This window comes from Hemibagrus wyckioides, linkage group LG23 (assembly GCF_019097595.1).
Source record: "Hemibagrus wyckioides isolate EC202008001 linkage group LG23, SWU_Hwy_1.0, whole genome shotgun sequence".
NCBI lineage: Eukaryota > Metazoa > Chordata > Actinopteri > Siluriformes > Bagridae > Hemibagrus > Hemibagrus wyckioides.
The window spans coordinates 9996529-10023404 of NC_080732.1; the positions used below are offsets into that span (position 1 = coordinate 9996529).

The following is a 26876-nucleotide window of genomic DNA, read 5'->3' on the forward strand; positions in this document are numbered from 1 at the left end:
GAGAATAGGGGCGGCAGGAGTGCAGATGTCTGAAATGAACCCTTATCTGAGGCATAAAGCTGGGCCATGACACGCTATCTGTAAATTACTTTCCGCTTGTGCTGCTTACACGAACTTTATTCCTGTCTGGTGATATTACCCTCTATTTGCTCTATTTGATCATTTAAATGCCTGGCTAGAGGAGAAGAATGCCCTCTTTATCTCAAACTCTCATTTTACTGTCTCATACATGTTCAAAAATATATTTGATTATATAGATATCAATTTCCCTTAAATGCACATTACATTCCTTACATGCAGATTATTATTTCATTTATTTTTTCATTTATATTTAATTTATATTTATTTTTCTTCTAATCTAAAGCAGTTTCTGGCAAAATAATTTCCTTTAAGATTTATAAAGTTCTGTCTTATCTTATCTTATCTTATCTTATCTTATCTTATCTTATCTTATCTTATCTTATCTTATCTTATCTTATCTTATCTTATCTTATCTTATGCACATTATGCATGTCATACTGTCCAAAATATACAGATAAATTTCATTATGCCTTGCAATGATTTCCTGACAATATTCACGATTAGTTACCCTTTTTGCTTTGAGTTTTGAGAAAAGGGCACTAATCCTGTACCTTGCAAGCCTTAGAATACATTCCTTTACAATTTTACAAGCTCACACCCCCCTTCACTCTTCAGATTTTACTCTGTTTCACTAACTTTCACTAACTTATTAGTCACAAAATGTACAAACTATATCTGACAACTAACTACTTCTTATTTTGGTTTATAAAGTTAAAGCCCTCTTGCTGCCACTCTCTCTAGGTTTCTTTCTAGAAGTGACAAAAGAATCAAAGGACTTTGTGGTCCACTGGCATGGTGAATGCTCGGGTGGCAGAGCACCAATCAGGCCATTGTGGTGGCACAGTTGGTCTCTTCGAGCTGACAAGAACCAACAAAGATGAGAGAAGGTATGGGAAAAGACACACAGCATACATGACTATCAGCACAACTTTATTTTTAGATGTATTGTTGGTTGTGCAGTAATTGCTTTATACTGCAAACTGGTCATACTGCATATAAAGATTTGCTAATATAGCACGTAAAAATTTAAAGCTAAAAACTGACATGGAAAAAAAATGTTTTAAGAACTAACTATGTTGAAATACAGTTGTAAGATTTGCTACTGATTCCATAACAGAACCATCTTCTTTTCACCTTGTTTAACCAGAAGCTTGAACACTTTAAAAGCATCCAGCATATCCTGAGCAGCTGTGTGATCTCAGGCACACTATTCTGAACAAGCTCAAATTTCATGTCTTAAGTAATGTTTTATACTTTTATCATATTACTTTGACATACAATTTAAACACTAGAGAAACAGAAGTGAAAGAACAGATACATTATGAATTTTGTCAATTATAAGACAAAACAGACATCTTTCAGTCATCTTTGTTTGTTTGTTCTCAGGGGCTGTTGGGCTTTCTGGAGTGCTGGGTCTAAGTCTAAGAGGACTTTGGTTTTCGCTGGAAGTTATAAACACAGCAGGAATGTTTGCTGTGATTAGCTCTTGGTCTGTAGTCTATGGATATTATGGTTAAGGTGAGAGACTATGGTCAAATAAGTGTTCAAATAAGGAATAAAACATTGGGGTAAGCTATAGGGTGAAGTGAAGCAGCCTAACGAGTTGCTTATTTTCTTATGACAGAACTGAGTGTTGAATTCCTCTTATATCACAGCAAATTACTTTGTTGTATTTATTAATAAATGACATTTTCATTTGTTTTTGTACATTTTTCTTGTAATTTAATTTCTCATAGACACTTTTTCATTTTATTTATTCTGTGGTATGTCCACTACATGTGTGAATGACCTATTACTATAAAAGTGATAACATAATAAAATTGCATTACTATAAACCTGTCATTTGACCAATTAGATTTAAAAATTCACCATGCCCTGTTATAATATTTAATATTATACCAGGGCATAAATAAATAGTTTAATTATTAAATTTAATCATTTATTATTTATTTTATTATAAATATAAATATATATATAAATATTATTTATTTATTTATTTATTTATTTATTTATTTATTTATTTAATTTATTTTTCCCCTCCCCTTTCTCTGTTTTTCTTCTTTTGTAAAGCTGCTTTGAGACAATGTTCATTGTAAAAGGCGCTATACAAAATAAACTGAATTGAATTGAATTGAATATAACACAGAAGTGTTTACCTGAATTTCAAGAGTGATTATTTAATGTTGTGATGGTGGTTGTGTTTTACAGTGAGATATGGACAGTGTGTATAGTCCAAATTATTACTGTGCTCAACTTGCCAAAAGAAACCATATGTTGCAGAGCCACCCATTACAGAGACAAATACACAGTCATTAAAACAAAATTGCATATGAACATTTTCTACAACAGGAAAGCTTTTCACCCTCACCTCTAATTAATGAAACAGTTTAAGTCGTGTATGAATGAACAAATCAAGAGAGAGGAAAAATTAATAGAATATACACCAATGCTTTAGCAATGCCTCAATTTAAAATATTTATAAATAGCTAAAATGCTGCTACAAGAGGCAGTCATCAGCGTCAGGTAAAACTGTACTGATTTTGAATTTCTGTCATTAAGAGGTACAAAGGCTGATTCCAACCTAATATAGCATGTATTTTAGTGTAACCATATGTACAAACTTTACAAATTTGATCTATATAAAAATCAATTATAGGAATAATAATTATAGGAAATTCAATCAACCAAACTGCCCTGACTGATTGACATTTGAAACCAAAAAATATTAAAAGTTCAGCAGTTTTCTGATAATTATTTCAGTGTTTTTTTAGCATCCATAAAACGTTTGTAAAGTGATTCACTTCACAACAGTTAATTTCTTACAACCAATACCACACAGCACTAGCAAAATATTAACAAATACATAATACTAAATTATAAACCCAAAAACTTGAAAGATGGTATTGTACAGTTTTTGTAAATTATTATTACCATTACTACACATTTTATTTTTTCTTTCCAGCTTTCATTGCCCTTCTCCCATGCAAATATGTATCACATCTGTTTCAAATCTGTGTTGTCACCCACATGTTTCACCCAAATGAGGATAGGTTCCCTTCTAAGCCTGGTTCCTCATAAGGTTCCTTCCTCATATCATCTCAGGGAGATTTTCTTTTGCTACCATTGCATCAGGCTTGCTCATTAGGGATAAACAGACAAATTAATTTTAAATAGTATCTTAACTTTAAACTTAAGAACTTTTATTCCATTTTTTTTATACTACTATATAGTTGCTTTGAGACAATGTAAGTTGTTAAAAGCATTATACAATTGAATTGAATTGAATTGAATTGAATTGAATTGAATTGAATTATGTCTGCTGTCAAGTCCAGTGTCATATTAGTTACCCTAAACTCACTACTCACCAATTTAATTAAATTTTAAATTTATTTACTATCTCCTGCTTCTTAAGAAGCCATAGATGATCATATCTATCAACATCAATAGTCTCAGTGCTCCACCGAAGATGGAGGTGGTGGCAGACCCCCAAAAAAGCTCAACCCTCCTGACTGATGTGGTAAGGCTAAAAAGTGTTAAAGGTTCAATAGTTTTGTGATTTCAGCATAATTTCCACAACAACACATCATTTTAATATAACCTTTTAAACAATCAAATGAAATCCTTTGTACTGTTTTGAAAAATGCCTCTATTTTCTACCTAATTTGTAAGGGTTGTGGAAAAACAGTAGATTAGGAGGTCCTCTATATGCAAAATTGATACTTTCTTGAGTAATGCATCACTGAGCCCAGCTTCCGGTTCACAAGTTAAGTACTAGAGTGCCTACAATGGCTAATTGTTCTGATATGGAGCAGCAGGTAATTCAAAGCTCAAAATATTTTTATTTTGATAATAGTAAATTAAAAATAGTTATAGTTATTTTAATAATTGAGGCCAAAACTGGAAGATGACCTAAAAAAATTTTCTAAGCCACAAGCCTGTTAAGTGTGAGAATTGGTCTAAATAATTTTAGATGTGGTGAGAAAATCCATATGCAAATGTAGCTTTCACATATTATGAAGTTAGATCTACGCTGCTCCTATTGGCCCCACTGTCGTCCTCATTCCCAGCGTGGGCTTTGCCGTCAGCCTCACTCCAAGCGTGGGCCTCACAGTCACCCGGGTGTCACCGTTGTCCTTGAAATCCCCTGCCCAAAAATCCCCCACCCCGCCCTAGGTGGGCCTCACGATGATCCGCATTCCCATTGTGGCCCTCGCCATCATCTTATCTCCCAGCATGGGCCTCACCATCATTCTCAGTCCCAGTGTGGGCCTCACCGTCATTCCCACTCCCCCTGGGGGCCTCACCATCATCCTTGCTTCTAGTCTGGACCTCTCCATCATCTTTGCTCCCAGAATGGGCCTCACCATCATCCGCGCACTCAGTGTGGACCTCGCCATCATCCTTGCTTCCAGTGTGGGCCTCGCTGTCATCCTCACTCCCAATGTGGGTCCTCACTCCAGTTGTGAGCCTTGCCCTCATCCTCTCTCCTAGCATGGGTCTCACCATTGTCCTTGCTTCCAGCATGGGCCTTGCTGTCATCTATTTTTGTTTTTTAAATAAAATATTTCCTGGATTTTCATCCACCTATAGCCCCACTTTGTAACAATCAAAAGCTTGCATGTGGAGTAGAGTGCAACCCAGACAACTCCTCAACCAACAGACAAACCATCATTAACATGCCCACAAATGTGTACAAAAGCATAACAAAACATTGGCCAGTGCTAGTTTTAAACCTCATTTCAGACAGCCAAGAATGAAACGTAAATGCAGCTGAAAATCTGGAATTTTTATTTCATTGTTCTGTTTATATATAATCTAGCTTTAGTAACTAAATTGTATCACCAGTATGGGGCATTGCACAGTGTGGGGCTATGCACAGTCTCCTTACAGTGTCTGGAATTTTGGTCAACACTAACCATATAGGTGAATTTTGACAAGGCTACAAATATGTCAAGCTTATTCAGTAAGTCAGTGACTTTCATGTCTTTCTATGGTATAATCGATACTTTGTGTCAGATGTCAGCCAGTATGTCAGTAAAACTGCTGGAAGTTTCTGGAAGATTAAGGTTGAGCTATCTTGTAAGAGAGTAAATGTGCACTCTTCCTCTTGTACCTTGCACATTTTTTCCAATTAGGCCTCACCTCCCAACTGCTCATCATTTTCTTTTTAACATTTTACAAATACTGAAATCCCATGTTTTGAGCATGTGGGACCAAATCATGATGCTGGAAATAGAATGCTACAAGCTACAGGAAATGCTATGTGACTCAAAAAATAAAATGGTTGGATTGGATATGAACAACCTTGAAATTTGTATTTCAATTTGGCTTATACAAATAACTAAAAATAAAGATAAATAAATGATGCCAAGTGTACTTACAAACAAACATATACAGGACCACTGTTGTATTTTATTTTGAAATACAGTAATCACCCGTTTATTGCGGGGGTTACGTTCCAAAACCACCCACAATAAACGAAAATTCACGATACAGGGACACCACCCTCAATTTTTTTTTTTATTGTTTAATCCATAAATTACTGTGTTTAACTCTTTAAACGCACACAGAAAACGTGCAAGCATATAGCGAGTGAATTTTGGGTAAATCCGTAGAAATATCACATTTATAGTGAGTATGTATGTATGTTTCTTGCCAGAAGCCTTAGAAGTTGCAGAGCGTTTGGGCGACATAATAGGGCTTGCAGAAATACTGTAAAAATACAGCGTACACTTAACAAAACGAAACACTCAGGACAGTGACACGCAAAAAACTGGGATGCTGGAAAATTCTGCTTCCCTTTTGCCAACTGCATGCATAGCCAGCAGCCAATCACAACCATGATTAAATGAACAGTGCATTCTGATTGGCCAGACTCGCTCCTCCAACTGTACTGTATTTTGATTTCCAGCATCCCCACACCGCACTTCTTTGTCTCTTGAGTAAATATGCTAAACAGTATTTGATATATTATTAACATTTTACTTCATTTTAATTAATGATTTTATTTTGTAATTAATAATTATATTTTCTATTAATAAATTACCTTATTTCAACATAAAAACAATTCACTATAAGGTTTGCGGATACCGAAATATACCGGGAAAATCCACAAATAAAATTAGTTATGTTCCAAATAAAAATCTGATATACCAGGACCACGATATATGAACCGCAATATAGCGGGGGATTACTGTATAGTGAGGATTACAGCACATAAAGAGCAATATTAAAGCTTATGTATCATTATAATCTACTTTGGAGAGTATAGTGCTTTGTTAAATGAAATCTAGAGTTCTGTTTCACTGTAGAACATATACATAGCCTCAAACAATGATCTAGACAGTACAACCCAAAAATGGCATGAATACATTTTCATTTGTCTAGAAAGAATCTCTCACTAAATAAAAGCAAGTACTTAGTCATCAAGATAGATTACTCTGATTGAAAGTAATAAAAAGAAAAATTGTTTCTTATTTAATATGGGATCCAAACTAACACATAACATGGGAAACTATGAACATCATTATGCAAGAACTCTAATGCAATGATCTCCTCTAAAGCATTCTTTATAATTTTATCAAGATTATATCATACTCATACTACATCATAACAGAATGATTTGAGGTAATTTTGTTTGTACTAAGCCTGTCTATGATAAAGTCACTAAGTTTACCTTTGAGCCTTGGTCTGTCATTCTAAAAGATAAAATTAAGGGCCTTTAAGTTATGCTTGTTGTTGGTCAAGTATTCTCATATAAACAGCATTTGTAAGACTTATCCAATATTACTTGAAAAACATCACAAAAATATATGTTCTCACTGCATGTATGCTTTTATTATCTCTACATTTGACTACTGTAATGAATTATGAGGTTCTTGCCCAATGTCTTCTCTAAATAAGCTTCAAGCTTACTAAAAAAAGAAAGTCTCAACATATTGCCCTAATTTTATTCAGTTTACACTGGCTGCCTATTGAGTTCTGTGTCCAATACAAAGTTTTGTAAATGGCATATATCTCAGTCTCAATGGTTTAGAACTCTTACTGGTCTCCTGGAAAGTTATAACCCATCTTTTGATCAATACCTAGGATTATTTTCATTACTTTTTCCCCCTAACCTGTGGAGTAACATTCTAGTGTTTACTAGGAATGCAGACTTTTTTACATGTTTTTAAATACAGGTAAGGTCCCACCTGTTTAAATTAAGCATTTGTTGCACTACGTTTTTATTGTGGTGAGTTTTTAAACCTTTATATTGTTTTAATATTTTTTAACATTTTTCTTCACTGTGATTAACGTTTATTTTCTTTTATGCATTTTTTTCTATTCTTAGAGATATTGTTTATTTTTTACTTTAGTCTTCATGGTGTTTTTATTCATTTATGTAAACTAGTCTTTTATGTGAGATTTTGAGTCAAAGTTCTAAGTATATATTTTAGATTGTACTGTGATGAGCAGAACTCTCACAGCACACCTGATCACAACACACATACAGTACTATGCAAAAGTCTTAGGCAGTTGTGTAAAAATGCTGTAAAGTAAGAATGCTTTCAATAATAGAAGTGTTAATAGTTTATTTTTATCAATTAACAAAATTGAAAGTAAATCAACAAAAAGAGAAATCCAAATCAAATCAATTTTTGGTTTGTTTGTCACTTGACACTTTGTCTGCAAAAAAACACTAATTCTTCTAGGTATGCTTGCATACATTTTCAAAGGAACAAGTAGGCTGTTCCAAACATCTTGGAGAATAAACCACAGATCTTCTGTGGATGTAGGCTGCCTCAAATCATTCTGTCTCTTCATGTAAACCCAGATAGACTTGACGATGTTGAGATCAGGGCTTTGTGGGGACCAAACCTCACTTCCAGGACTCCTTGTTCTTCTCTACACTGAAGATAGTTCTTAATGACATTGGCTTTATGTTTGGGGTTGTGGTTCTCCAGCAGAATAAATTTGGGGCCAATCAGATCAGCTTATGGTATAACATTATGGAAAAGTATCTGCCTGTTTTTCTCAACATTAAGGACACCATTAATCCTGACCATATCTCCCACAAAATTTGCAGAATTGCAGACCCAAACTTTCAAGGAACCTCCACCATGCTTCACTGTTGCCTGCAAACACTCAATACTGCACTGCTCTCCAGCCCTTTGGCAAACAACGTGCCTCCTATTACAGACAAATATTTCAAATATTGACTCATCAGTCCAATGCACCTGCTGCCATTTTTCTGCACCCCAGTTCCTGTTTTCATGCATAGCTGAGTCACTTTTACACATTGGACACACAATTTTTTCATGAAGACCACTTTTGGCAAGACTTCTCCTGACAACAGTTGGGTACACCTGGGTTCAACTGGTTTCTGCCAGTTCTTTGCTGAAGGCACTGCTGGACATCTTTTGGTGTCGAAGATAAGTGACAATGATGTGTACTTCATCCGCTGCATTAGATTTCCTTTCTGACCACTGGGTCTACGCTCCTCAACATTGCCCATTTCTTTGTGCTTCTTCAAAATGGCTTGAACAACACATCTTGAAACTAAAGGTGTTTAGTGTAGTTGAGGTTCGGGTCCATTCCTATGTTGGCAAGCCCTGTCTTTATGGACCTTGCTTTGTGCACATGGCCACTGCCATGCTAGAACAACTTTGGACCACTTAATTCCAGTGAAGGGAATCTGAAAGGCTACAGCATAAAAAATTTTGTGTGATTCCAACTTTGTGGCAACAGTTAAGGAAAGGCTCATATATACAGTATGTCCACCTGGTAACCAAGCTGCTTCAAGGTTCTGTGTAGTTTTTCTGCTCACTACAGTTGTTATGAAAGGTTATTTGAGTTACCATTAAGTTACCATCTCACACCACTCTGGCTATTCTTTTCTGTTATCAACAAGGTGTTTCCTCCCACAGAACTGCTGCACAGTAGAAGTTTTTGCAGCATTCTGTTTAAACTCTAGAGTAAAAATCCCACAAGATCCGCAGATTCTGAGAGTCACTGGAATCACATTTTCCGTATTCTGACATTTAATGTGAATATTATCTGAAGCCCATGATTGCTCATTATTGCATGATTGGTTGTTTGGATAATTTGTATGAACATGCAGGGGTATAGGTGAAAAGACACTAGACATGTTTGCCTAGTATGAACAGGTCTTTTAAACACAAAAATACCTGAAATTAATATATAATCGCGTTTAGTTTCAAACATTTACACAGGAATTTCAGGAGGTATTGAATAACAGGTACGTGTAAATAATACATTTAAAAAAACACAGGGTACACACATCACTTGGCTGAGAGGAGGAGAGGTTTTTCGAGGGAGACTCTTGTATTTCTTGAACTAGCCTTATTCCATTAATTACTGAACAACTGACAAAACACCTATGCTTTTAAGGGTTAAGATGTCACATCTGTGAGTTTTTAGGGCATCATCTTCCTAAGCCAGAACCATTGTAGTTAGATGTTTGAATTGTGGATCAGATTGTCAGATGATTGAGATAGATTATGTCGGATGATAATGGATTATGATCATGCTTTCAATACCATTGGATGTGGTGCTGGAAGCCACAGCCTTTTCGCTGATCTCAGTACGGGTCAAGGAGGATCTCTTGGTTGCTATGATGGACTCTACCCTCTTTTTCTTCTCTGCTGTTGAACTTGCCTGGGACTGTGTTTCCATGGTGACTGCACATTCCTTAGAGCCGCATCTAAGTTGACACCTGTAAGTTCCACCCGAAAAATGACAGAGGTAAGTGAGGTGTGTCAAAAATGTTACCATCAAATCTAACCAGTAAGGTCAAGAACAGCAAATAAAAGAACCTTCATGAGACATTCAGGATTTTTAACCCCAGAACCAAGGTTTGTGATTTCAGAACTAATTATGTTCTTGTGGGAGTGGGTATGTTTGCAGATGGGTATATACAGCATATACCAAAATGCTTCATCTACACTGAAAAATACACAAAGAAAAAAACATTATAGGGATACTTTAGGAAGTGAGAAACACACCCATCAAAATTAAGGTTTGTTTGAAGCTCCATCTGGGAATATCAGAGTGCTGGGCCATTTTCTCTTTTTACAGTAAGCTCTATGTAAGTAAAGCTCTTTTTGGGTTTGTTTGGGTTCAGCCAAGACAAGTAGTCACTGCAGCTGTGGCACCAAAAGAAGAGAGGAACCCCTTAAACTGCATTACAGATTTGCCAGTTGGTAAAAATATAGCCAAAATCAATCCCAGTAACGAAACTCAAATGCCACTATTGTTCTGTATGAACTCTTAATTAGACTAGAATTCAATTTTAATACAAGTAAAGAAAATATCTGAAAGTTTCCTTTTGATAAGATGATAATACATTGCAAACTATGCTCTTTTTAATTTAGCTCTAACTGTTTCAATTGCATAAGAACGTAATTAAAAAAATGCAATTTATGAGGGTAGTAGAGAGATAACTTTTTTTTCTTAACACACAGTTATTGAAGTGTTATTGTGTTACATTGTTCTTAAATGCATGTGACAGGGAGGTTTGGAGTTGGATTGGGGTTAGACACACAAATGCAGCAAGATGTTTTAAAGGAATCAATTTTTCAGGCCCCAGAATTTGTGGAATTCTAACAACAATCTTCAAAATCTATATGACATCAGGGCTTACAAAAAAAGGGGAAAAAAACAGCAGAATTATGCCTCTTTCTGAAAACAATTCAAAAACATATTAACCTTCCCAACCTACACAACAAACTAACTGCCAGCACATAAAGTAAATAAATAAACACATTTTGAAAATATGTTTTGGGTTCTTTATATAAGAAAAAAAGAAACACTCTGCAGCTAGATAGGCCAAACAGTAATCGATTGCAAGCCCAGGTGGAGAACACAGGCATGTACACTAGCACTGACAGCCTGTCGGAGAAACAAAGAAAGATCAGACATATAGCACCAAAAAGTCAGCTCTTTTTCTTTTACATTACACCATCCAGCAGTTTCTGCCCATTCAGTAAAGGAAAAAGAAGCAAAAGAGGGCAAGAGGGAAAGTGAAAACATGCAGTGAGTCCTTTCTGCCTGTTATTGACTAGCCTCTGACACTTGGGTGCTTTGGCTCTGCATGTCTGTGAGTGTTTGAACCCCAGTTCCCCAATCGTCAGTCCCTAGGCAATCCAGAAAAAAAAACCCAGAAAAAGGCAAAGAAGCTAAGATCAGAAAATTGAGACAGGTGAGAAGTAAAAGAAAGATGTGTAAAAAGTCAGACAAAGGACAATTGGAGCAGAAAATAGACAGCAAATGCTTATATCCCTGTCTTGCCAAGTATAGCTAATGCACCAATTAAGACAATTTATCTTTTTAATATCAACATTTTTGTTATTTTTAATAACAATATCAATGCCCTGACTTCGCCTGATATCCCCTATTTGCTGCCGGGTTCTCTTGGTCCTCATTCTTTGCCCAATTTTGCACTGTAATATGCATTACTGTTTGCTGCTAAGCTTAGGAAGAAATAACAGGTGTACTTGAGAGTGTGAAGGTCAACAATGCACACTTCATGAAAGACTGCATAATGTCAAGTGAGAATAGCGAGATGAGCCTATAGCGCTTAAGAAAATTCCAAGAAACAGTAGAATTTTATTCATATACCAGTAAGATCTTCACAATAGAATGCATTCAAGGCCTCTGATCAGTGCCAAAATAAATGTAAAATTTCACATTAGACTTCATTCCCCACTTGATGGAGTCCCACACCCAATTAGCTGTGAGACAGAAAGAGTGTTCTCTTCATGTGGGCTTGTCCATAATCCTCACTCAGAGAAAGAGGGGCGATTAACCAGGTTTAAAATACCACAATTCAGACTGATCCCAAGAAAAAAAGATTCTTATTTTAAGCACATTAGGCAAATCAATTTAACATAAATTATACGCTCCAGTGACAAAAGCAAGTTGAAAGTCAGTGGCAAATGAAACATCAAAGTCAAACAACAGAATAAACTTTTCTAATAAAAAAGTCTTTTCTTAAGGCATTTATTTTCACCATTATGTGAATGATTTTAAACATGTTATTGTTTATGAAGTATGTGAGGCAGCCAGCAAAAAACATTCACATTGTAAAATTTTGCCATTTTCTAAGTATATAGTTCTGAAAACTACCGATATTTCTGAACGGAGATCTGTTTCTCTTTTGCATGTATCTAGTAGCACCCAGTGTTCCCAGGATAGGCTCAGGTTTCTCTTCAGTGCTACTAAATGACACACCACCAACCTCTACATTTAAAATCTAACTGACTACTGGAATAATAAATTTGAAAGATCAAATTATCAGCATCAACCACATCAGTCTCTGGATCATGGTATGAGGCAAAATTGACTGAACTCTGGTCATGCTAATATCAGTAAGGACACTATAAACACTTTTTCAATCACTAACTTTCTGTTCTTCTTTTCTCTTGAATCAATTATGTGCTATTAATGGCTTCTATAATGTTATAAAGTATTTGTACATAATGAAGACACTCTAGTTTAAACTGAGATTGTGATTCCATTTAAATAACTACAGGCAACCTCTGACAACATAAAATAACAGACATGCAGAAATTGTATCACACAGATAAAAGGACAATCAAGAGATTTGATATTTTTGTTACTATTTTCGTTTTATATATACCCATGAATTTCAAAAGAGATTTTGCAATAAAAACTATTTATTTTATGTGTATATTTAAAAATACATTGTAATAACAACGTTATTTCTAAAGTAGGTTGTGTGTATAGGTTATATGTATGTTTTGTGTGTGTTGGAGCTTCTTTTTTTTCAACGTCTATATGAATTTTTTTAAACAATGAAAGGTGTTCTTTTATGAATGAGAAGACACATACACAATAACAGATCAAATATATAACATTTATTACATTGTTATTTTTTTCTTAGAGCCAGCAGAGATGTTGGCCAGTGAATAGCATGCATTCTGTGTGAGCTATAAGAAGCATCGACTCTATTATTATTACCAAAAAGAAAGCACAGTTATTCAAATGAACAATGACTTTTTGGGAAGTTGAAATCTACACTGTTTTACATATGAATGATTCACTACCAACTCACCAGTAAGTGTTGTGTGGGCTGTTAATTATGCTGTGTTCAAAGTCAGAGGTTGGATCCCATTAATTCTTTAATTTCAACCTGTGCACATTTGAGTTACAAAATCTGGGGAGTAAAAATGTACATCTCCATGTTCATCTTTTGTTATCCGCAATCTAACTGTCTAACTTTGATGTGTGATGTATTTGATGTAGTTATAGATTTACCAAGCTAATATATGTTGACTGACCTGAGGCTAAATGCTTACAGTATCTCACAAAAGTGAGTACACCCCTCACATTTTTGTAAATATTTTATTATATCTTTTCATGTGACAACACTGAAGAAATGACACCCTGCTACAATGTAAAGTAGTGAGTGTACAGCCTGTATAACAGTGTAATTTTGCTGCCCCCTCAAACACACAGCCATTAATGTCTAAGCGGTTGGCAACAAAAGTGAGTACACCCCTAAGTGGAAACCCTAACTCAATAGGTCTGGAGACATGCTTGGCCAGTCCATCACCTTTACCCTCAGCTTCTACAGCAAGGCAGTGGTTGTCTTGGAGGTGTGTTTGGGGTCGTTATCATGTTGGAATACTGCCCTGTGGCCCAGTCTCCGAAGGGAGGGGATCATGCTCTGCTTCAGTATGTCACAGTACATGTTGGCATTCATGGTTCCCTCAATGAACTGTAGCTCCCCAGTGCCGACAGCACTCATGCAGGCCCAGACTATGACACCACCACCATGCTTGACTTTAGGCAAGACACACTTGTCTTTGTACTCCTCACCTGGTTGCCACCACACACACCTGACACCATCTGAACCAAATAAGTTTATCTTGGTCTCATCGGACCACAGGACATGGTTCCAGTAATCCATGTCCTTAGTGTGCTTGTCTTCAGCAAACTGTATGCGGGCTTTCTTGTGCATCATCTTTAGTAGAGGCTTCCTTCTGGGACGACAGCCATGCAGACCAATTTGATGCAGTGTACGGCATATGGTCTGAGCACTGACAAGCTGACCCCCCACCCCTTCAACCTCAGCAGCAATGCTGGCAGCACTCATACGTCTATTTCCCAAAGACAACCTCCGGATATGACGCTAAGCACGTGCACTCAACTTCTTTGGTCGACCATGACAAGGCCTGTTCTGAGTGGAACCTGTCCTGTAAAACCGCTGTATGGTCTTGCCCACCATGCTACAGCACAGTTTGAGGGTCTTGGCAATCTTCTTATAGCCTAGGCCATCTTTATGTAGAGCAACAATTCTTTTTTTCAGATCCTCAGAGAGTTCTTTGCCATGAGGTGCCATGTTGAACTTCCAGTGACCAGTAAGAGAGAGTGTGAGAGCGATAACACCAAATTTAACACACCTGCTTCCCATTCACACCTGAGACCTTGTAACACAAACAAGTCACATGACACAGGGGAGGGTAAATGGCTAATTGGGCCCAATTTGGACATTTCCACTTATGGGTGTACTCACTTTTGTTGCCAACAGTTTAGACATTAATGGCTATGTGTTGAGTTATTTTAAGGGGACAGCAAATTTACACTGTTATACAGGCTGTAAACTCACTACTTTACATTGTGGCAGAGTGTCATTTCTTCAGTGTTGTCACGTGAATAGATATAATAAAATATTTACAAAAATGTGAGGGGTGTACTCACTTTTGTGAGATACTGTACATTATAGTTCATTTAAGGTAAAGAAGAGCTAATTTGTTTACTGTTGATGCTATGAACAGCTATGATTTAATGTCACTTTCTGAACTTGGGATTGAGCAGACATTTGTAAATTTCTAAGTAGGAATGAGAACACATTTTTCCCCCATAAAGACAGAAATTCTGAGTTATGAATTGCTGAATGCTGTTTTAGATTAGCTTGTTCACTCTCTCTCTCTCTGGCACTGCCTCTTTCCCTCTCTATTGTTTCCTCCTTTTCATTCTCCTCTCTCTCCCTGTAGAGTGTTCCAGGACCTTTCTCATTCAAGACACAACCTAAGACATGGATAAGAGGGATACTGAACAAACTACAATGTTATCATAATGCTTACATGGGTCTTCCTTAACAATCATTTCTCGATAGATATATGAAGGCAATGGAAAACCTCTAGCGGACACAGTCTTCCACAGCTTATTACCACTGATGCTTTGCTGTTTGTTTAGCTTTGATTGGGATTAGAGAGGGGGTGGGGGTGGCGGTTGGGGTGTTGAATACAAGAAATTGTTATTTTTTAACTGTAAGCATTTCTGAATATTTAATATTCTCTTTAAGTGAATGCATGTAAGGCTTCAGTGATATTTAACAGTGAGAGCTGTGTTAATAAGCCTGATTGGATTGCACTAAAATCAGATTCAGTTGTTCACAGGAGAAGGTATGAGTCACAGGAGAAGGTATATCCATGTGTTCAGTGTTCAATGTTGAGTGTATCCATGCATCTTGCTCTCAGTTGAAGTTTGTGTGACAGACATAGACTCTGAAAGTTGCACAGAATTGTGTGTGTGTGTGTGTGTGTGTGTGCGCGCACGTGTGTGTTCTATTGTGCAAAGACACCCTAGGGAGGTGATGAGCGAATGTAGGAATTCCTGATCTGCCCCCCCAACACACACACACACACAAACACTGGGCTTTGGTTGGCATAGTCTCATTCTCATCTCTGAAATACAAATCCTTTGCAACATTCGGGTCTGCATCCAAACAAAATAACAAACATAGAACATCCTTCTACTGCTAAAATGTGAAGTTATATGTAGGGTCACAATTCCTGTGTACTCTTATGTAAATTCAACTTCAGGAAATTCCTAAATTCATATAGCCAAAAATGATTTTGCATGGTGCTAGTGCCATAAAAGACTTAAGGGATAACTGAAATTTAAATCAACACTACCTGTGTGAGACATATCCATCAAAAAGCAACTCCAACCTTCTTGCTCTGTTTTTATGCTCAGATTATTTTTTTTTTTTGTACACAAAAAATAAAACTTCAAAAAGATCCATTCAATTTGCCTATATATTCTTTACACAAACAATTAGATTTTGTATAAACCCCCTATACATAATAATTTTTATGACTGTGCAGCCTGTTTGTTTACTGTCTAACTGGTCCACCACTTCATAGTCCACTAACATTGCTTTAAATACGTGCATTAAAATGGCATAAAAACCAAGTACACTGTTGCTCAATTCCTGAAGATAATCACATGCAGTGCGGAAACACAATATCCATGCTAATAACCAAAATCCCAAGCATCCCCAAAACACAGATATTGGCTTACTTATCCAATCAAGGAAATAAAGCATCAAAGCCCCTGTCAGTGCAGAATCAGGGGGCAAATTACCCATCCCAGAGCTTTAAGATGATTCATCAATCTAAAGCCTCTGGAGGGGTCATAATGTTTACTTAAAGACAGCCCACTTCCCCCACTGCATTGCTTTATTGGCTCTTATTAATTCCTGTACAGACCCTAGTGGATTTTCCATTTACAGTTTATTATTACAAGGCAGCACTACAGAGTCCCATCTCAAAACAAACCAAGAAGAGAGCGAGAGGAGCATACAGAGTAATGAATGTAAAATAAAGTACAAAACTTTATTTATTTTTAAGCAGTGGACAGGGACAAGGAGGAAAAAAGGGAAGGTCAAACAGAGGTCAAAGTGCAGAAGTAATTTTGTTTTATTGATGAGGGAGGGATGACTCTCATTTTGGGAATGTTGGCCATTAAAGTTATTAGGAGTTGGATGCCATCTTTGGATGGAAACTTGCTTTCATCACTAAACTGAACTTTGGACCAGTTCTCCTCTGTCCACACAACATGCTGAAAGTGTCACAGATTGGGGGATGTCTTCTTCAGCGGGAGTTGGGCCTCTTATTCAGATATATGGCAGGGTGAATGCAAAAAATGTTTCAAAAAATCCTTCGGCAACATGCAGTTTCTTTCCTGCAAGCATCTCCAAATTGGCTCACAATTTCCATGCAAGACAATGTCCCCTGTCACACTGCAAAATGGATAAAGCAGTTCCTTGAAGATAAGAACATAGAAATAATAAAACTCCCAGAGTCATAATCTAAGCCTGATTGAAAATCTCTGGAAAATCCTTGGCAACAAAATTATTGCTAAGAAACCCACTACAGTCATGGAACTGTCTAAGAGCCTGGAAGAAGAGTGGACCAAGACCAGATGTGCTGAAGTCATTCAGAGCAATGGCCTCTATATGTCCACCCATTTTTGATAGCTGTAACCCTCAAAAATTTTAGTTGTAATCTTCTTTTGTGTTACAATGGTTGTGTTCTCTAATTTTGATCACTGTTTTTCAAGGTTTTTGTTGAAATGCCATGTTTTGTTGAAACATGCTAGTTCAGCAGGTATACCTACTAATAATATTCCTCTATATTTTAAGCAATGAAGGTTAACAATATTAAGGAAAAAATGAAGTGTTTATGAACCGTTTTTAATCCCACAGACCTGGGAAGGAAGAAATCTGATAGATAGATAGATAGATAGATAGATAGATAGATAGATAGATAGATAGATAGATAGATAGATAGATAGATAGATAGACAGACAGACAGACAAGATAGATAGATAGATAGATAGATAGATAGATAGATAGATAGATAGATAGATAGATAGATAGATAGATAGATAGATAGATAGATAGATAGATAGATAGATAGATAGATCAATTTTTCATACACATTTACAAATCTACACTTGACAGGCCAAATGCATTTCTCCTAATTATTTATACCACTACAGATTGCTAATCACATTATGATTGTAAAAATAAACACATTCACAAAGCTCGTCTTGCACGACATGTCAACAGAATCTAATTATAAAACAAAGGCACCATCTCACGATCATTAACGCATTAATCCCAAACAAACACACACACTTTCATTGATTTACCTCAGCTTTTGAATAAGAGTGGACAGGACCAATGTTCCTGTATGTAAATACAGAGATGGTCTTTCTGAGGTAACGTGTTTACATGGCTAATTTAGTCTGTTTGCATTGATCTGAAGACAAAGTACTTTGCTGTGGCTCTCACATTAGCCTTCTGTGTCATTAATCATATCACTAATTGGTGCAATAATGGTACCATTAGCATATGTTATCTCAACATACCCCTCAGTAAATAGAGTGAACTCCAACTAGCCCAAACACTCACCTGTGCACTCTGAGCACTCTTTGAGCTCTTTCCACCATATTTTACACAAACATAAACTCAAATTGTTAATTTCTCTAACCATTCAATGATGAACAAGCAGAGATTTTTCCATATATCTACAATGTTTTGATATATGCATAAGGCCTAAAATGACACTGCATGGTGGACAGTTATAACAAACTAGCAGACAAATTTAATATTGTACAATACATTTCTTATAACATGCATCTCTCCTCGCTCCTTGTTCAAAATATGTTGATTTTCTATTAAATATGTTGAATTTTGTAATATGTTCTTCAGAAAAAGATGACTGGATTTACATGGATTTATATTTCTGTAAAACTCATCTGTGCTGTGTCCACTTTTAAAATTTCTATGCAAATAAAATTGAAAAGAATGTCTTTTATAACCTAGTTTATAAAGCTAAATTTATAAAGTTTTAGGATGAAATGAGAAACACAATGTATTGAATTCCTTAAAGACCCAGTCTATTATGCCTCAGTAAAGTGTATGTGGTGGACTAGTGCTAAAGGAGTTGGACTACTGCTCAGAAGGTTGTGAGTTCAAATCCCTTGTCCACCAAGCCATGACTGCTGGGCCCTTGAGCACGACCCTTAACCCTCAACTGCTCAGTTGTATAAAATGAGATAAAATGTAAGTCGCTCTGGATAAGGGCATCTGCCAAATGCCAGAAATGTAAATTCTATTAATTATTCAATAAGGGCAGTAAAACTAATAGAAAAGAAGGAATGTAACTCTTGTCCTGCCGATGAGTTCCCAAAAATTCAAGCCAGCCAGCAATCTCTTCATAACATGCAAATTTTCAGGGAAGCCAGTCATGTGGTGTGGAGGGATTTGGAAGGATAAAGTGTGGAAGCCTAGGCTCCGTTCTTCTGTCTAATAGAAGGAGACAACTGCTTAGAGTGATCCACAAAAGCCAAACATTATAAATAATTCTAAAAGCTAAGGAGGCTTCTTTATATGAGAGCCTACCTCCCTTTCTTGACATCTGAGGCTCTGTGCAAGCCACCAACAAGAATGTCTTTTCAGCCATCAGTTCCAATGAACTCTGTAGACCCACATGCAGACTTTGTAATTTTATTTCCCTTGATCTCTTTCCTTTACAACACAGTTCATAATGTAGGCATAAAGGATACAAACACAGTTTGTTGTTTTTAAGCATGTATATCACACATGCATACACTTAAGCATGCATACGTGCACACATAACCAATTTACACTAATAAACATAACCCAGTCACAGTTATACTGCAACAAACAGGCACATGCACAGATACACACACACACACACACTCAAGACTTAGGGAGGCAGAGTATGCTCAGAGACATGTCTTGTAAATCTCTTTCTGAAAGAAGCTTTGGGATGTAGACAGAAACTTACACACTAGGCTCTGAGGGAGAGCAAAAACACTCCACTCATCTCTCTCTTCCCCTCAGCTCTTGTCCTTCTTGCCTCTATTTTCAGACTCTCTTGACACTTTTCCTTTGCTCTCTTCACATCACCTTATTTTTTCTTCCCTTTTTCATGCTCCACTACTGTCAACACTACCTGTGTTTGAACCAAATCCTTAAGCAACTCCTGCTAGCCTCTAGAGCTCATTTTACCCAGTAACTTAGCCATGCCACATAAAGCTCAATGAAAAGCTCTCTTTCTCAGGGTGCTGAACTCTCCAGCTCCCCTGGCTGCAGTGACTAATGTCCTGCCTCTTCAGAGCCCAAGAAAATGTAGACAAACAGCAGGATGATGGGGAAAAGTGTTCCATCTTTTCTGATAAATGGATCCTTTATCTTTTGCCATGGCTGCTGTGGAACCCTTCCAACTCCTCACTACACATTTGAACCTAAAGAAGCTACATGTGTGCTCATATGTATGAACAATGAATTATTCTCCAAATACTAACCTCGTCTTCATTCATCAAGTCCTACTTTCTTAGTGCAAGAAGGTCTCTTAACAAATCAAGGACAAGCATTTACTACCCCCTGCACTTTGTAAGTGTATAACTTATTATTCTCTCTCTCTCTCTCTCTCTCTCTAGCTCTCTCTCTCTCCCTCATTCAAGGAACAAACTAGACTGTAAAACTATTCAACTTCAACCTCTCTCTAACCCCTATAAGAAACTGGCATTGTAAAGGAAAAGGGAGTCTGCCATTAGCTTCAGTCTTTCTTCAATGCTCCCTGTGGAGTATTGTTAAAACACAGCATCTCTTCTCTCCCCAGATTTTCCCTCCTCCCTCTCATACCCCATCCATGGTGAGGCTCTTAAAACAATTTGCATGAGAAAAAGTGATTACTCTTCAGATGCTCTGCTGACAAAAGAGGAGTCTTTGGGTTCATCTGAAAATTTGCTCACAGAGCTAATACCCTGCCCTCCCCAGTCTCATCCTCTTGTTTTGTTTTTATGAGGAGGGCTGATATTTGTCTTACAGAGGGGGTCAATGAAGACTTTGATGTTTTCTTGTGAAGTAGTTTGGGGCAAAATCAGTTGGAAACCACTAAGACATTAAGAAGCAGTTAAACACATTCACAAGCAGGAATGAGAAGCAGTGATAGGAATTTGGCCCCATTCACACCTGGCATTAACTGCATCCTGGTCAAATGAAAATCTTTCATACATTCATATTCTGCTCAAACAAATTTTCCTCTCATTTTAAAAATACACAAATGATTAACTCAATTCTTGTTCACTCATTATTATGAATAAACTCATTTAAACTCAATTATTCATAATAGAGAGAAGTTTCTGCACTTCATAGAATCTGTGTTTTTTAGTGTCTGTGAGCAGGCGTATGCAGTAATTATTGCAATTATTGTAATGATAGAAGCCTTGTTATAAAGGAAATGTAATAAAATGCTCAAACATAGACTTTCTAGATTTAGCAGACAACAACAGGTGAACAAGAGCTTTCTGTGGAAGGGATAACAGCACATCAGAGAGAAACAATACATCAATCACTATAAAAGTAGATGGATGCAAAGAGAAAAGTGAATGAAGAAAAAGATAAAGAAGAGAGAAAGGGGAAAGGAGAGAAAGATGGAGAGAAAAGGGGGTTGTCCTGAAGGAGAGGCAGATCAGAAGCATGCCCTGAAGGGCTGATTCAGCCTGGGGATTAGTCAGAAAGAGAGGGGAGACTGGACTGTGAGGAACCACAGAGGGAGGGAAAAAGAGACCTTTCCTGCAATGAGACACACCCCTTTGCTACCTCCTCTGAAACACAGATATGGACAATCACTTTTGACATATTTATACCTTAACACAACGGCCCAACTTTGTGTCAACACAATACACACGCAAATAATTAATTATAATTATTAATAAATTAATAATTAAATGCTTTATGTCCTTTGTATTTGATAATAAAAATCAGTGGTGAAACTCTATATATTGAGATGTTTCAGTCAAATTCAAGATTATGACAAAATTCTGTATTAAATATTCAAGGCTTTTGATAATTCATTAAAGAAGAGAGTCATCGCTTCTGGTACAGATCCATAATAACAAATCACTCCTATATGCTTTAGCACAAAAACTTACTGCCTAAGCATCAAACATGAAACTTGAAAAAAGAAGATCTAGAATCAATCCCAGAGACACTGGGAAAAAAGAAAAACTTTCACCCTGCTAATCGTCATATTGGTTTGGACAGGCTAAGGGAGATATTTAAATTAGTATTAGGATGACAATGGACAGCAGTTAAGCCAATTCATCCTCATGGATGTGCACACATACACACACCTTAGAATTATTAATTATTGATAGTGCTGTATGCTGCTTTAGATATGGGCTAAGCGAGTTGAGTTTGAGAGCACATGTGTGTTTAAGTTTAGTGACAAATAGGCAGAAAATATTGGAATTAATTGAGTCATCTTCGTTGTTCTTATTAGCTAGTGATATGACAACATTTTGTTTGTAGAAACTGGAGGCAGTGAGAGAAATGCTAATCTTAGCAGATTTCAAACCTTTACAGCAAAAAAAGAGTATTGACTATATATACAAGATTTGAGGAAGACAATGTCTTCAAGATATGTCTACATTTAGATGCGTGAATTTATTACACTTCAGGAGCAAAGGTGAATATTAAATACCTTGAATATTTAATATTCTAGATTATGCATTATTTCTAGGCCCCTATTTAAATGGAAGCAAGTTTGTGATAATAACCCATAACTGCTTTAATGCTTTGTACAAAATGTCAGATTTTCCTCATGATTTGCCTTACTCTCTTGTATGGACGCATGTGTTCAGATGACACTATGATGGATTTGGTCTAAAAAGGATCATTGGTTTTTGCATAAACTTGTGGAGTGCATGCCAGCTTGACTGAAAAAAACAGGACACAGCAAATACCAAGAAACTCTGAAATTCATGTGAATATTCCAAAGATCCACTTGTTGTAAACAATATAATTTGAAATGAAAATTGTTGTGTGAAAAGAACGCCAAATATTTTCCTGAGTGGTCTCAGATTTTTGGACATATATGTACTGTACATATATTGAAACCTAGCATTAAGATGTAAATTCACAAAATCACTTATATTTTTTAGGCCTATATATAATTTGTTTAAATTACTGACATTTTCCATTTCTTTCTGTTTTATAAATTATTTTGGCCTGTCTAAAATTTCATCGTCTTTAAAATCTAATATAAATAGTAAAAGTCTTCAAAATGCAGCGCGTGCGGATATATTTTTTCTAAGCATAATGTAATTAAGTCTTTAATCCCCAGAAGATTAAACGAGTACAGAAATTAAAGGTAAAATGCAGTAAAGACAGGTGAAATAAGGCCTACATTTAAATGATAGCTATAAAGTACACAAAATTCCTAATGTATAAAATAAAATGCCGGTTACTTAAACCGTAAGTTAAAATATGGGCTAAACCGAAAAATGGCCTAAATCTTGGCTATACGGCTTTTCCCTTTTGTTGGTAACAGCAGCGATGGACTATACATATTTACAAATTATACATTTTGAAAGTGTCTGCTACTAGGACATTTTTTAAATTCATAAAAATACATTCACATTCAAAGAAAATCGCCACTTAGAAACAGCTTAGAAATGAGAACATCATAAACAACAGTTTATGACAGGGTAAGAGGGAGGGAAATCACTGTTTTCCCGCCGTTTTCCGTGGTATTTACAGTAGCCAACTTAAAAATAACAACTTCCCTTTGACGTTCTGTATTTTATAAAAATTTAGCAAATCTCTTCAACTTATTTCTCTGATTTACCGCGTGGTCATTACCGGCTGGGCTCAACCCATAAGAAACGAAGAGTAGCGCGCGCTCACACTGTGCGCCGCGAAGTACAGCTGTGCGGAACAGGAACGAAGACTCACAAACCATTCTCTATATTGGGCATAATGAGATTTTAGTTCTTTTTGATTAAAGTTTTCAAACATGTAATTCCTAAGCAAACAATGAGAATAAATTACAAATAAATGCAAAAAAACATGTATTTTTAATAAACAGAAATACGAAACGCCATCAGTATAAATATTCAAATTATCCTGACTTCGTCTTGTAAATTTATCCCAAATTCATTTACATAATACAAGTCAAAGTTACAAACAAAAATGTAATTGTTCCAGAATAAAGTGAAAGTGAGCTTAAAAATAATAAATGTTAATCAAATTAGATTTACATTTTTCCGTGCTGTGCGTCTAGCCTCGGTCAATGAAAGTAGAAGAGCACGTGAAGATCGTTCTGTAATCTGATGCCGTTTAAAATGTGCTCAGCCCCCGCAAAATCGGTCCAGGGAAAAAGGCATCACTAATGACTGCACCAGTACAGGCCAAAGAGAGGCCAAGCCCTTAACACTAGCTTTTCAGATTGCACTCACTCTAAAATGACGTTTAATAAATAAAAAAATTTTTAAAAAACGTATTCTGCAGAAGGTTTTCTGTATATAAAAACAGGGAAAACATGATACACGTTCATTCACGTTGAGAAATGAATAGATTAAGTTTGCATTGTGTGTAATGCTATAAACCCAATTTGTGAAACTATTCAACCTCATGTGCACAGTACAAAATTAAACACAATAACTTAGCACATAAGGATAAGCTTTTTTCCGCATTTAACTTTTCTGGTTTTGGCCGTTAATTTACGCTGTAGTCGGTGCTTATGGCGACGTTGCAACTTGAAACGTGACATTTCGACGTTCTCTAATACTGGTCGTTTAACTTAAAACTTTGATTCACAACATCCACAACCACCAACACCCCCCTCACACACACACACACACACACACACAAAACACAACACAATAATTTCTCAAACTTACGTTTCCGAGTGCGGGCTTTCCCTTGTTAAAATATGTTTCAACTTTTCTGAACTTTCCTCTTCACTTTTTTCTTGCTCGTCGCAAATGTGCCGCTCTCGAAGCTCCGCTTGAACTCTAGAAGTTAGCCGACTTTTCTTTTCTTGGTCCTCTCCTTTTCTTCTCCGGGACGCCTCCAGTAGCGGACTAACGTTCGCAACTTTCTCTACATGCCTGCCAGAACATTACAATCCAAAGCGCGCGCGCGCGCACACACACACACACACACACACACACAAAGAGAGAGAGAGAGAGAGAGAGAGAGAGAGAGAGAGAGAGAGAGAGATTCCTACAGCTTTATGGCAACAAAGACTGTGGTTTCGAGCGCTGGGGATACTTTATGTGGAGTGTGCAACTCCAGCTGCCCTTTCCTTCGCATGACTCCTCCCTCGGCGCGCGCGCACACAGACAAGTTCCTTTTCTACCCCGCTCATTTCTCCTTTCTTCCTCTCTCCCTCCTATCCTTATCCCAGTTCAACCACTGCTCCTGCCACTGAATCTCGTCTTTTATGCATACAGTATGTGAAGAATGGTTTAATGATGCTGTTGTAATTTACTGTACACTATACGATTCTCAAAAACTTCGAGACGCACTTCCAAAAAAAGATGCATACTTTACATTGCATGAAAAATGAACTATAATCAAGATCACTATCTGAACAAGACAATGGAATATATACGGTCATTAAATGTGTTTTTAATTTTTTTTAGAACTCGGTCAAGCCTGAACAAATTTGATTTCAGTACACATTCTGAAAAAAGGTAATAGCGAATCTTTTGTTCATTCCCGCAAGGATGATTATATGATTACACCAAGCAGGTATCGAAATATAATATTTTCACAATTTTTAGTTTTCACCCTGAATGTGCATGTAAAAAAATACATTTGTACAGGCAAACCTGTAGAAAGGCTTTAATACACCAAGAAATATGTTTCTCAATATTTAAATTTTTATAAATGATCATATTTGTTCTAATGGTGTTACAGTTGACAAAATAATAGCAATATAATTCACGTTGTATAATTAATAATGTAATGTAAATATAACTAATGTTGTTACATTTGAAAAACAATATAAATATAATGATTATTTCAGTTTTATTTCTGCCTACAATATATTATCTAGAATCGAAAATTATTTTTTAATACGTTATAATAATGTACAATTCCCTTAACACATTTAAACAGTGCAAATAAATCAAATAAAATAGAATGGTGTGACTGCAGGTGTGTCCTTATAAAGGGAAAACGGGTGAACGGAAGAGAGTGAGAAATGCCTTTACATCACATGACTAAAAAAGCACATACAAAGGGAAAGATAATACAACAGTTATTATGAGGTTGGTCATGTATATTCACACTGATTTGACTGGACATGCTAAGGACAAAATGTAGGTGAGACCCAGTTGATAAAAATCATTCAAAATCATATAAACTGAGCCTATAGTGGAATTTTAAATTAAATGCATCATCCATACGTGGAGAAATTAGGCTCATAAGATATGCGCTACATCATCAAACAAGCTGATGTCAGATAAAGAATGAAATCACACTCTTATCCCGTCATTTGTATTTGACTGTCACTGAAAACTCAAATCAGTAAGAAATTCAGTAAGACTGCTACTGATTTATCAACACAAAGTGTCACTTTCATCTTAGTCAACGTTGGAGGCACAAAGTATGATAAGGATTGTTCACACCACATTCTTATGACTGATAAGACTTTTGAAAATGTCATTAAAGCTAGCAGGTGATTTATTGGCTTGTACTGCATAAAAACGTGTACTCTGTGTTTCTGTACCTCTACTCCTCTGTGACAAAGTTTGAACTTTATAACATTATAAGACCCTGACCTACAGAGGCTCATGTAAGTCACTTTCCACAGACATCTGCTAAATGTAAGTGCCACGTTTCCCCTCGATGGCCTCGTGTTTTTGGCCTCCTGTTTTTAGTAAAATCCTGCCATCTATGATCTGAAGGATGAAGATGATGATAGCCCTGGGTTTGTTACGTTGGCTTGACCTTTATGTCTTAAATTGAAGAAAATATAACCCAAAAGAAATTTAGCGCACGGCCACAAACTCGCGTGTACTCGTTAAAATAAAGAAAGAACACTGGCTGACGGTAAGTAATATCTTTTACCGCATAAATACCAGTATAAATAAAGATCTAAATTGTTATAATATTTGATTAGACAATTAAGCCATTTGCGTACTTCCGA

General features: G+C 36.4%; 1 protein-coding gene across 2 annotated transcripts in view; it reads right to left on the minus strand.

The window, feature by feature from the left end:
• The window catches only part of gli3 (GLI family zinc finger 3), a 145276-nt gene extending 120248 nt beyond the window's left edge, over positions 1-25028 (minus strand). Inside the window, exons 1-2 of one of the 2 annotated variants that reach the window (XM_058376353.1) lie at positions 24619-25028; positions 9624-9799 (exon numbers count right to left, since the gene is read on the minus strand). In XM_058376353.1, the coding sequence (XP_058232336.1) occupies positions 9624-9759 (136 nt within the window). In that variant the 5' untranslated portion in view covers positions 9760-9799; positions 24619-25028. The remainder of the gene's footprint in view (positions 1-9623; positions 9800-24618) is intronic. The other variant, XM_058376352.1, reaches the window with a different exon arrangement.
• Between the last annotated feature and the right edge of the window lie 1848 nt (positions 25029-26876).